Source organism: Mercenaria mercenaria, chromosome 15, assembly GCF_021730395.1.
Source record: "Mercenaria mercenaria strain notata chromosome 15, MADL_Memer_1, whole genome shotgun sequence".
NCBI classification, from domain to species: Eukaryota; Metazoa; Mollusca; class Bivalvia; order Venerida; family Veneridae; genus Mercenaria; species Mercenaria mercenaria.
This window is the reverse complement of record NC_069375.1, coordinates 36,374,302-36,387,989: the sequence shown is the minus strand read 5'-3', so window position 1 is coordinate 36,387,989 and position 13,688 is coordinate 36,374,302. Positions and strand designations below refer to the sequence as shown.

The following is a 13,688-nucleotide window of genomic DNA, read 5'->3' as shown; positions in this document are numbered from 1 at the left end:
CGGCTACCGAATCGTGTGAGCGATACCGCCCTCGTGTGATTTATCACGCTTCCTGTCGTATTATGATTATATTCTGTATCTACAAATATTTGTCATTTATTCAGAATATCGCAGTATAAACCCTTGATAAATATCTAATCCCTAATAATATTTGGATTATTGTTGTATTGCCTATATTAATGTGAAATATTTTGTTGGATCAGTATATATTTTAAGTTTAATAAAAGAAAATAAGATCCACTTTTTAGCTCACGTGAGCAATGCTCAGGTGACTTTTTCTGATCGCTCGATGTCCAGCGTCCGTCGTCTGTCTGTCGTCTGTCTGTCGTCTGTCTGTCAACATTTAGCTTGTGTATGCGATAGAGGCTGTATTTTTCAACTGATCTTCATGAAATTTGGTCAGAATAATTACCTTGATAGAATCTAGGCCGAGTTTGAAAATGGGTCATCTCGGGTCAAAAACTAGGTCACTAGGTCAAATCAAAGAAAAACCTTGTGTATGCGATAGAGGCTGTATTTTTCAATTTATCTTCATGGATTTTGGTCAGAAAAATTATCTTGATGAAGTCTAGGCCGAGTTCGAAAATGGGTTATCTGGGTTTAAAAACTAGGTCACTAGAACAAATCAAAGAAAAACCTTTTGTATGCGATAGAGGCTGTATTTTTCAATTAGTCTTCATAAGTTTTTGTCAGAATGATTCCCTTGATGAAATCTAAACTTTGTGTATGCGACAGAGGCTATATTTTTCAATTGATCTTCATGAAATTAAGTCAGAATGATTGCATTGATGAAATCTAGGTCAAGTACGAATATAGGTCATCTTGGTTCAAAAAGTAGGTCACTAGGTCAAATCAAAGGAAAACATAGTGAATGTGATAGAGGCTGTATTTTGCAAATGATCTTTCTAAAAGTAAGTCAGAGTGATTGCCATGATGAAATCTAGGCAGAATTTGAATATTGGTCATCTAGGGTCAGAAAGTAGGTCACTAGGTTAAATCAAAGAAAAACCTCGTGTATGTGATAGAGGCTGTATTTTTCATCTGATCTTCATGAAATTTTGTCAGAATGATAGCTAAGATAGATAAGTTGAATATGGGTCATCTGGATTAAAAAACTAGGTCACTAGGTCAAATCAAGGCAAAACCTTGTGTATGCAATAGGGGCTGCATTTTACACTTGATTTTCATACAATTTAGTCAGACTGGTTGCCTTGATAAAATCTAGATCAAGTTCGAATATGGGTTGTCTGGGGTCAAAAACTAGGTCACTAGGTCAGATCAAAGAAAAACCTTGTGAATGCGATAGAGGCTGTATTTTTCAATTGATCTTCATGAAATTTGGTCAGAATGATAGCCTTGATAAAATCGAGGTCAAGTTTGAGAATGGGTTATCTGGAGTCAAAAACTAGGTCACTAGGTCAAATCAAAGAAAATACTTGTATACTTGAATATATGGAATGTTCCATCTGAATAACCCACTCTACTAGCTAGTTTTTTCCACATAATACCTCCCATATTTCGCGACTGTACATTTGACAGCATTAACATTCTGAATTCAAGAATGCCTTAGGTCAACCTTTACGAAAGGGTCTTCACGGTTAAAAAAATCAGACCTGATGCAAACTGTAATAAATGACACATTAGAATGACCATGTATATTATTCAGTATATTAAACGTTTCTTTTGGTTGAATTTTAAGCAAAACGCACCTTAATAAAGGCACGCATTTCACTTTACACTTTTCATGGAAAGCCGTTTCCGATCAATAACTTGAAAACCACTTGACCCAGAACGTTGAAACTGAATGTTATGATTAGGCATGCCGAGTAGATGTTCCGTTTTGGTTTTCAGTCACTAAGTCAACCATCAGTGTATCTTTGTCTTTCCCTCCTGTCCCCATTAACTTCTTGCCTATTACTGCTATGCTTTGGGGAGACATGTGCTTTTCCACGGAGTGATTGGACATGCCTTGTAGATGACCCTCATTGATCTTGTGGGCCATGTTTAGAGGTCAAGGTCACAGGGGCCAGAACTTGGAAACCCGTTTCCAGTCTATAACTTGAGAACACTTGACTCAGAACATTAAAACTGAATGGTTAAACTGGACATGCTGTGTAGATGTTCCCGTTTTGATTTCAGTCACAAAGTCAACCATCAGTGTCTCTATGTATTTCGCTCCTGACCCCTAGTAACTTCTTGCCTATTACTGCTAAGCTTTGGGGGAGACATGAAAGCATCTTCTAGATTATAAAAACGACCTTTACAGCTCGAATTATAGATTTTTGAGTGAATCATAATGATAAGTGCAAATAAATAAATGAAAACAATTTGTTAAAGAAACAAGTCATTTTTGAGAATCAAAACTGCCAGCAGTATTGATTGACAAAACATCTCCTTATGACAAATAAGTATAAACGATAAGTTATTATCCATATGATATAACGCCATGTAGAAGATAAATGATGCAGAAGTCGAAAAGTATATACATGCATTTTATTGCATTCAGTTTAAATATGAAATCTGCCATCAGAAATGGTGCAAAGACCTTTTTGCAGTATTTTGTTTTTAGTATTGTTAGCAGAATATAGTGATGTCGTCTTCATGGTACTGTTTGCAGAAAAACACTTTTATTTATTTATTAGTCCCCTACTGGTTGAAAACCAGTTTCGGGGACTATAGGAATGCGCTTTTCCGTCCGTCCGTCATTCCGTCCGTCCGTCCTTCCGTCCGTCCGCAATTTCTTGTCCGGTCGATAACTATGTCATCCATGAAGGAATTTTAATATTACTTGGCAAAAATGTTCCCCATGATGAGACCCGGACCCCTAGCTTAAAGGTCAAGGTCACAATTTGAGGTCAAATATCAACAGAGCTTTTCTCCTGTCCGGTCCATAACTCTGTCATCCATGAAGGGATTTTAATATTACTTGGCACAAATGTACCTCATAATAAAACAATGTGTCATGCACAAATTTCAGACCCCTAGCTCAAAGGTCAAGGTCACACTTGGCAGTCAAATGTTACCATGACATGAACAGGGTCTGTTTCTTGTCTGGTCCATAACTCTGCCATCCATGAAGGTATTTTAATTTTACTTGGCACAAATGTTCCCCATGATGAGATGACGTGTCTTGCGCAAAACCCCGACCCCTAGCTCAAAGGTCAAGGTCACAATTGGAGGTCAAAGGTCAATAGGGTGTTTTTCCTGTCCGGTCCAGAACTCTAACATCCATCAAGGGATTTACATATTACTTAGCATAAATGTTCCCCATGATGAAACAACCTGTCATGCGCAAAACCCAGAACCCTAGCTTAAAGGTCAAGGTCACACTTGGAGATCAAATGTTAATGGGACATTTTTCCTGTTCGGTGTATAACTTTGTCATGCAAAACAGGATTTGAATATTACTTGGCACAAATGTTCACCACTATGAGAGGAGTGTCATGCACAAGAATCTGGTCCCTAGGTCAAAGGTCAAGGTCACACACAGATGGCAAAGGTCAGATACAAGCATGACTTTGTCTGGAACACTTCTTCTTCATGCATGGAGGGATTTTGATGTAACTTGGCATAAATGTTCACTATTATAAGACGGATTGTTGTGCGCAAGAACCAGGTCCCTAGGTCTAAGGTCAAGGTCATGCTTAGAGGTCAAATGCCAAATTCAAGAATGACTTTGTCCGGAGCATTTTTTCTTTATGCATGGAGGGATTTTGATGTAACTTGGCACAAATGTTCACCACCATGAGACACTCTTGTGTTTTAGAATTATGTCCCTTTGTTTTTACTATAAATAGCTTATATTGTAACTTACTTATTACAGGTCGTAGGGAAAAATCGAGACCAGTTTTCTGTGGTACAACATGCATGTTACATCCAATTTTTAGGTGTATTTTGACCTATCTCTACCTGGTAAAGAGTTTTGTGTGAACTTATTTGGATTTTTTTTAGCTCACCTGTTGAGCTTTTGTGATCGCACTTCGTCCGTCGTCCGTCCGTAAACGTTTACTTTAAACGGCATCTCCTCATAAACCGCTAGGCCAATTCCATCCAAACTTCATAGAAATGTTCCTTGGGTAAAGCTCTACAAAACTGATAAAAGAATTGAATTCCGTGCAGAACTCTGGTTGCCATGGCAACCGAAAGTAAAAATTTTAAAAAACCTCCTTGTCCAAAATCACAGGGCGTAGGCCTTTGATATCTGGTGTGTAGCATCATCTAGTGGTCCTCTACCAAAATTTTTCAAAATATCCCCCTAGGGTCAAATATGGCCCCGCCCTTGGGGTCACATGGTTTATATAGACTTTAATATAGGGTAAACTTTGAAAATCTTCTTGTACAAAATCACATGGCCTAGGGCTTTGATATTTGGTATCTAGTGGTCCTCTACCAAGATTGTTCAATTATCCCCCTAGGGTCACATACGGCTCCGCCCCAGGGGTCCCAAATTTTACATAGACTTATATAGGAAAAAAGTTTTAAAATCTTCTTGTCTGAAACCACAACTCTTAGACCTTTGATATTTGGTTTGTAGCATTGTCTTACGGTCCTCAACCAAAATTGTTCAAATTGTACCCCTTGGGTGAAAAGAGGCCCTTCCCTGGGGGTCCCAAGTTTTATATAGACTTATATAAGAAAAAGCTTTAAATATCTTCTTGTCTGAAACCATACGACCTAGGCTTTTGATATTTGGTATGATGCATTGTCTAGTAGTCCTCTACCAAAATTGTTCAAATTATGGCCCTGGGGTTAAAAGAGGCCCCGCGCTGGAGTCACTTAGTTATTATGTGAGTTATATAGGAAAAATACTTAAAAAATCATCTGATCCTATTTCCAAGACTGTTTAATTATAATTACCTGATGACCCCAAGAAATATGTTGTCACTTGACTGTGACCTTGACCTACTGACCTACTTTCTTGTATTTTTAAGATACAGCCTTGAAATTTTGATGACATACACAGTTTTACACACCAGTCGTAAAACTGAATTTCATTGACCATGAATGTGACCTGCTGACTTTCTTAATATTTTGTCATCAGTTTGACATTTGAAACATGTAGCTCATATTACTTAGGTGAGCGATCCAGGGTCATCATGACCCCTTATATACTATAAATAACGTTACCTTTTTGATAATCGGCCAAAAATGCTATATGAAAACAACTGTGGGGTTTTATATATACAAATTTTAATCCAAGTCTTTTGCTTATAACATACTGTATATATATAGTACAATATTGTTTATACATCATTGACAGATATCAGTTCATTATGCTATACTGCAGTAGAGAAAATTAGGTGCCTTCCAGTAGGGTACTTTGTATTGCATGACAATACTTCATTCACTTGTTATATTTATTTTTATTTATATTTTGGTCGGAAAGAAACTAGCTGTAACAATTATTTAATGGGTAAATAAGGCAAAGGAATGACAACTGGGATGCTATTAAGGGCATTTTAGATCACAATTATCATGGTGACGTTTGCAGTTACATGTGCTTGTCAAACAAACTCAAGACCCGATAAATTAGAATTGACGTATTTTTATTTTTCCCATATTAATAACTTTCGTTTTAACAATTACTGATTTACCTGTTGGTGATCAGCTTTATGGTCGTTTTATCTAAAAATTTCAAAAAAGTTTGATTTACCTAATCAATTTAAGCACCAGTAAACCAGAATGAAGCCGCCACTGACGTAAGGATTAGATTCTCTTACGACGTTTGACTTCTTCAATTTCACTTTGGCATCATTTAAATTTTTCGTAGGCAGCGAAGTTGTTAATTAAGAATATTGTTAGAAATAAGAATATACGTGTCTATACTGCACAGCTTTTAAAACATAGCGCTTACATAGTTCTAAAAACAGATGTTTTATGCTTAGGTTTTATTCACATTTTCCAAGAACATTTGAATTTATGAATCTCCTACTTGGCAAAAAGCATATTTATGGAATTTACTGTTCAGATAAATATGTACGTAACTTTATCAGAAGTCAGAAAAGTATAACAAAAGAAGTTTCTGTAGCAGTATAAATTTTGAAATAATATTCACTTATAGGCGTATGCCTGACAAATGATCGAGAATTTCACTGATCATTCAGAAAGCTGCATTTTCAAGTACCTGTCATTTTACTTCTCGGTTTAATAAAGCATTTTACATTTAGATATATACAGGCTTCAGGAGTAATTATCATGGCAAATAAAACATTGAACACGCTTGTCCTAGAGGATGCTACAACTTACTAAACTTCTCAGTTTCATTTAGATATTTTAACGATTAAGCACTTGTTCTTAAATCTAAAATGTAAAAACAAGAGGGCCAAGATGGCCCTAGGCCGCTCACCTGAGAAATAGACACCGTAACAAAGTAAACATGTTTGACCTAGTGATTTCATGGACACAAATATGCTGACCAATTTTCATTAAGATTGGACCAAACATCTTGAGGGTAAACAAGTATTTCTTTGATTTGACCTAGTGACCTAGTTTTTAACCCAAGATGACCTACATTCGAACTTGACCTAGACTTGATCAAGGCAATCATTCTGACCAAATTTCATGAACCTCAATTGAAAAATACAGCCTCTATCGCATACAAAACGTTTTTCTTAAATTTGTCCTAGCGACCTAGTTTTTTTGACCCCAGATGACCCATATTCAAACTCGCCCTTCATTTTATCAAGGCTAATATCATTCTGACCAAATTCCATGAAGATCAATTAAAAAATACAGTCAAGGCTATTATTCTGACCAAATTTCATGAAGATCAATTGAAAGATACAGTCTCTATCGCATACACAAGGTTTTTCTTTGATTTGACCTCTTGACCTAGTTTTTGACCACAGATGACCCATATTCTAACTTGACCTAGATTTTATCAGGGCAATTATTCTGACTAAATTTTATGAATATCCAGTGTAAAATGCAGCCCCTATTGCGTACACAAGGTTTCTCTTAAATTTGACTAGGTGACTTAGTTTTTCTCCCTTGATAACCCATATTCAAACTTGACCTAGATTTTATCGAGACAAACATTCTGATCAAATTTCATGAAGATCTGGTGTAAAATGCAGTCCCTATTGCATACACAAGGTTTTTTTTTATTTGAACAAGAGACCTAGTTTTTGACCCCAGATAACCCATTTTCAAACTTGGCCTAGATTTCATCAAGGTAATCATTTTGACAAAATTTCACAAAGATCAGTTGGAAAATACAGTCTCTATCATATACACAATGTTTTTCTTTGATTTGACCTAGTGACCTAGTTTTTGACCCCAAATGACCAATTTCAAACATGGCCTAGATTTCATAAAGCCATAATTCTGACAAAATTTCATGAAGATCAGTTGAAAAATACAGCCTCTATCGCATACACAAGGATTTTCTTTGATTTGACTCAGTGTCCTGTTTTTTGACTCCAAATGACCAATTTCAAACATGGCCTAGATTTCATAAAGCCATAATTCTGACAAAATTTCATGAAGACCAGTTGAAAAATACAGCCTCTATCGCATACACAAGCTAAATGTTGACAGACAGACAGACGACAGACAGACAGACTGACGACGGACGACGGAAATCGAGCGATCACAATAAACCGATAAAAATGTATGGGTGCAAGGGGGAGTAGATTTGAAAATTCCACAAATCTGCGCTCATACCAGTGCGAATACAATCATAAAAAATCCAATTTTGAGAAATTCCAGGGAAGTGTTGAGCGGATGTATGACATATACTTAGCACTTCATTATGTGTCATTTCAGCCTAAAACAAATTATATATTTAGGACCAAGACCACCAATTCAAAAAAGTACATGGAACTTCCTGGGAATGAGGTAAGTTTATACCTTGGGATAATGTGTATAAAATAAAAGCTTTTAAAATCTTCTTGTATGAAACTGCTGGCCTGATTTTTAAATATTTGCACAAAAATGGTCTTTGTGTGATCCATCACCAGGATTGGTCAAGCTTTTCCGATTCCTCAATAACATGGTCGCCAGAAGGCGAGGTCTTTTTTCCATTATGAATTATAGTGGAAACTTCTTGCAGGAAATTTCTTGCCCAATGTTTAATAATAACATGCAAATATACCATGTGTGACCATCTTACAAGATTGGTTAAATTATTAAGATCTGCACAAAAGCATGGCCACATGGGGGCGTGGTCAATTATCCTATACTTATAAAGTGAAAACTTAAAAAATATTCATGTATAAACTGCTGGCCCGATTTTGAAATAATTTCACACAAACGGTCACTTTTTCCCTGTACGTAAAAATTGGAAATTTTAAATATGTTATGACAGAAACAGCAGGCCCAACTTCAAATAATATCAAACAAATGTTTCTTTGTTGACCTTTTACGAAGACTGTAGCAACTATTCTGTTTCACCAAAAAGCTTTTCCACCAGGTGCGTTGCCTCTTTAACCCTTATTTATGGAGTGGAAACTCTAAAAAATTTCATTTTTGATATTGTCATATCACAACAATTCCCCAATGTCTAAAATGTCTCAAAGTATTGCCCCATCTCATTCCCCGCCCCCTCCAAAATAAGAAAAAAAAAATAAAATAAAGCATACACCTTAATTTCCTGTATTTATTTTGTAGAAACTTTTAACTGTTCAAGCAAGCAACTAACCTCAGGTGAACGATATATGGCCATCATGGCCCTCTTGTTTATGTCATTTGATAAAGAATAGAAGCAATAAATCATCTTCCCTCCTATTGAATATGTCTCGCCAGAAAAAAATTAAATACTCGTTTCACATGTTACAGAAATTTCGAATTGTATTACAGGTAAGTGCTGAAGAAATGTCATCGCATCGATTTTTATTCGTACGAGACCATGAGGATTTCTTTAATTGGTCAGCATGTATTGTAGCTTTGAATCTGACGAAAGAAGCCTTGTGTGAATACATGCAAGAAATTGCTGAAGGATATGCTCAAAGTTTACCAGACATAAAACATGTCGCGATTTTCATAGAACACAACAGGAGCCACTTCCGGAAAAATAACGGAAAATCGTACATAATGGAAAAATTGAAATGTTGCTGCATGCCATGCACGAGTTTATACAAACGGATTCAGGACGACATGTTGGGATCCCCAGAGAGCTCAATACTATTGGAAACACCTGAAAACGTAGGCAAAAGCAAGCTGTGGTGGATTTTATTAAAGATGAATTTATCCCATGCAGGGAAGAATACACAACGAATTCAAGATTGTGATTTGAAACTATTGTGCAGAATAGTTCAACGCTGTCGACTTTTTGCCCCTGTAAAAAATATTGAAAAGGTGGGACGTATTTTTCTTTAAAGATAACAGAAAATACTTATACGTTAAAAATATGTACAATACGTGGCAATACTGCATATCTGCTAACATAAAATGAATAATAAAATCATTTAACGGTCAGTTTTTTAAACTAGTTTTGATGTAAAGTTAATAGCATTTTGCGAACAAAATATTTTATACATCTGTAAAGGCTCTAACTAATCAAACTGTTTGCGCTAATTTATTAAACTTGGTTCCATCATTTGGCGTACAAAGAAGGTTTTCCTCGTTGACATTGATAATAAACATTCATTTTCACTTTTTTAGGTAATTGCCAACAGGAACTCGTTGATGCACAACAGTTTCAACGAAATTTCTACAAAAACAAAACAGACATACCTGTCTGCCTTGAAGGAGCTTTTAGAATCACCTGGGTTGAAAGATGAATCACCTTGGTTGAAAGATCGTCCAAAAGTACAGTTGAAAGATCGTCGTACAAAACTACAAAAGGCCATAAACGAGGTTTTGGTTATACTTAATTTCAATCAGACCACCAATTTCATTTGAATAAACTTCTTAATTGACAATCATATTTTCAAGCAAACGAATGAAATAATATCTATAATTTAATTAATATATCTATCTTCAATAGTGGTTCATATATTATATTTTCGTACAGATATTTTCGTTGGTAACAAGTTATTTGTTTGAAGATAATTTTATTTCTACTTTAAGATTACAAATATGATGCTTCACAACAACCGGTTTCAGTCTACCTATGAGGACTGTGACGAACTTAAGCAGAGCATCACCGCGCAGATGGAAGCAATTGAGACGGATTTGGAAGAGTTCAACAGAAAAAATCTGAATGTGCCAACACTTGAAGAAATAATGAGAATAGTTAAAAGAAATAAAGTTACAGTTGAACAAAGAAAAGTCCTTGAAGAGAGAAAAGAAGCGACACTTGACGAAGCTGTTAAAATTGGAAAACAAGACGGAGGACAGGTTTTGCAAGCCGTAGGATTTGTTGGCGAGTATGTTGGAGGAATGGCCGGAGAAGCTGGGGCTTGGGTTGCAGGAAAGTTCAAAAAACAAACGCAGTAATATAAAATAAATACTAGCTGTATGTAAACACACATATCATTAAAGGGTTTGGTCATAATTTAAAGAGCGCTTTTACTATTGTAAGCTGTCATTGTGTGTCGTGCAATGTTTATTTTCTACATGTTATTAACTGGTTTCGATGAGGAAGTGGTTTTTGACTGTGATTGTGTCAAACATCTAAAACCTTCATTCTTCAGTAGACATATTATATTTAGATATCTTGCATCTTGAACATTTTAAAAATAGACTTCCAGACATTTCATTCTTATTTGACACATGCCAGAGACGTATGGACGTTCATGTAATTTTTGGAACAAATTTTCTTTGTTGTCGCTAACCTTGTCATCAATATTTTGACCAGAAAAATATTTGGTGTTGAGTGATATTTATTAACAAGAGAATGACATTAAAATATGATAACGTGAACTCATATTTCCACACCAAAATGAACATCTCATTGACTAGGAAAGTGAAATTAAGGTAATGTTTCGTTGGTTTTAGAGTCACACTGACAGTATTTAAGTTAAATGGAGGAAGACATGCGTGGGCGGTCGCATTGGTATAATGGCCGTCGTTATGTAAGCCAGCTGGATATATTATTCACATGCGAGGTTTTCGAACCGACATCAGTGAGGGGCAAGCGATTCAAGTCAGCGACCTTAGAAACTCCGCCGCAAGTCAAAAAAATTTCAGTTTAAGGGTATCTTATGAATCGTTATTATATTTCGTAAAAGACCTAATAAAGATTCAGTTAATCATACATTGTTTTATTTGTTATATTGTCAATGTCAAATCTTCGATATATAACAGAAAGATGTTTTAAACCTAAAAGTGGCTGGCTTTCTGTGTCCCCACCAAAATTGTTTAAGAGCGTGGTGGAGTTGTGTTGGAGTGGCACTTAAGAGATGCCATCGTCCATCCGTCAATCCGAAATTGAGTCATGCATATCTCAAAAACGCATTTGATACAGTGTCATCAAATCTCTCAGGATTATCATTCAGCATGTGAAGCACCTGATGGTTTAATTTTGATTTTACACAATTAAACCAGATTTTACCCTTTACTTGGTCAAAAAGTATTTGAAGAGCTATGGTCCTTTACGAAGTAAAAGTTTACTAAGTAAAAAATAAAACAAAAAATACCCAGCTCGACTGCGTTGCTCTTGTGTCAATTTCACTATGATATGTGTTTTCCTAGTAGGACTTTCGTCAGTAATGCCAAAAGTGTAAACGAACACGTGCATGTTGGTGCACATGCCCTGCACGTGCAAAATATGCAATATTAGCCAAAACGCATAATGCGGTTATTTTGGCCGTGAGTAGCCAAAAATAAATTAATAATTAGCTGCAGTACCTATTCAAATGTCGGTATGTGAAATTTCGTACGAATATATGCATTATTAACAAAATAGTAGTACAACATAAACTGACCGATTAGGAATTCCGTTGAGTGTATTCATCTGTCTGGTATTATAAAAACCACTGTGTGACATATGTCGCACTAATGTCATTTTCTTTTGTCAAACATTTTAAATGAAACTTTTAGGTTGGTCGGTAAAATATTTTAAGTCAATTGTACTGTTGTGTCTGTAGCTTTTTCGTCCATGCATGAATATTTAAATAATTATGTATTTATTGATATTCAACATATCAAGCTTCTGTGTCATTCGTACCCAATTAAAATGTTGTGTTACTTCTTTTTAATGTGATGATGTAATTTCATTAACATCTTCTCTTATTTTCCCAACAGTTTGAAAATGGAATGTTATTGAAATACCTATATTAACATATATTTCATGAAATACATCTATATTTATAATAGATGTTACAAGCAATCAACATCTGTAGACTTAAATATATGACAATTTTAATCCCTACATTTTGTGTCATTACATACTGTATTATACATTCATCATTGGCAGATCATTACTTTCCAGTAAGAGACTTTTTATTTCATGTCAATACTTCATTTTCTTGTTAGCTCACCTGAGCACGAAGTGCTCAAGGGTGAGCTATTCTGGTCAGTGGTTATCCGTCGTCCGTCAACATTTTCGTTTAAACAACATCCATTTCTAAACCACCATGCCAGTTTAATGAAACTTCACAGGGATGTTTTCTGGATGGTCTTCTTCAAACATTATTAAAACAATTGAATTCCATACAGAATTTTGGTTGCAATGGCAGCCGAAAGGAAAGAAAATAAAAATCTTCTTGTCTAAAACTATAGATCATAGGGCTTTGATATTTGGTATGTAGCATTATCTAACGGTCCGCTACCAAGAATGTTTAAATTATCCCCCTAGGGTCAAGTATGGCCACGCCCTGGGGTCACATGGTTTATATTGACTTATATAGGGAAAACTTTGAAAATCTTCTTGTCCAAAATCACAGGTTCTAGGGCTTTGATATTTGGTATGTAGCATTATCTAGTATTCCTCTACCTAGATTAACCAAATAATCCCCCTAGGGTCAAATATGGCCCCGCCCTGGGGGTCATATGGTTAATACAGACTTATATAAGGACAACTTTGAAAATGGCTTTGGTATTTGGTATGTAGCATCATCTAGAAGTCCCCTACCAAGATTGTTCAAAATATTCCCCATGTTCAAATATGGCCCTGCACTGTGGGTCACATGGTTTATACTGACTTATAAAGGGGAAACACTTTGAAAATCTTCTTGTCCAAAACCACAGGGCCTAGGGCTTTGATATTCGGTATATTATAATAATAATAATAATAATAATAAATTCTTTATTTAAAGAGGGTAAGACTCATTAAGTTTCATACAAAACATACAAATCTTATTTTCAATGAGGCCCTCTAACAAACACAAAACCATTTACTCATACAAATGAAAATATCACAGTCATTCCATAGAGCAGACTTGTAAAAAAAATTAAAAAAAAAAACAAAAAAACAACATGTTAACAGTCACATAACATAACTCTACACTGTATTGATTAAAAGAAAGTTTCTAAGTAAATATTTAAATAAATTTACTGAGCTAGCATTTCTTATTGAGTAAGGTATATCTTTCCAAATTTCTACAGCCATAAAAGAAAACGAACGTTTAAGAAAGTTTGTTTTAGGTCGAAGGTGCTGTAGGTCAAATTTCGTATTAGAACGAAGGCTATAGTATGTATTGTCACAAATTCCAATAGTGTCACAAATATAAGATGGTGCAAGTTTATTTAATGCTTTATAAACTAAAACACCAATATTGTATTTAATCCTGTTTGGAAAAGTTAACCATTTAAGTTCACAAAAGAGAGTACTGGATGATGTCTGGAAGGATACTTTCAATATA

General features: G+C 35.3%; 2 protein-coding genes across 6 annotated transcripts in view; both read left to right on the top strand.

Moving 5' to 3' along the window:
- The window catches only part of LOC128549024 (uncharacterized), a 34,071-nt gene extending 22,931 nt beyond the window's left edge, over positions 1-11,140 (top strand). Inside the window, exons 2-4 of the mRNA XM_053525010.1 lie at positions 8,800-9,297; positions 9,604-9,798; positions 10,012-11,140. Coding sequence (XP_053380985.1) covers positions 8,815-9,297; positions 9,604-9,798; positions 10,012-10,380 — 1,047 coding nt within the window. The 5' untranslated portion in view covers positions 8,800-8,814 and the 3' untranslated portion in view covers positions 10,381-11,140. The remainder of the gene's footprint in view (positions 1-8,799; positions 9,298-9,603; positions 9,799-10,011) is intronic.
- The window catches only part of LOC123551136 (uncharacterized), a 96,608-nt gene that overhangs the window by 17,064 nt on the left and 65,856 nt on the right, over positions 1-13,688 (top strand). For 4 of the 5 annotated variants that reach the window (XM_053525004.1, XM_053525003.1, XM_053525006.1 and 1 more), the window contains exon 2: positions 7,768-7,839. The exons of the other annotated variant lie outside the window; for it this stretch is intronic. In XM_053525004.1, the coding sequence (XP_053380979.1) occupies positions 7,819-7,839 (21 nt within the window). In that variant the 5' untranslated portion in view covers positions 7,768-7,818. The remainder of the gene's footprint in view (positions 1-7,767; positions 7,840-13,688) is intronic. 5 annotated transcript variants of the gene reach the window in all.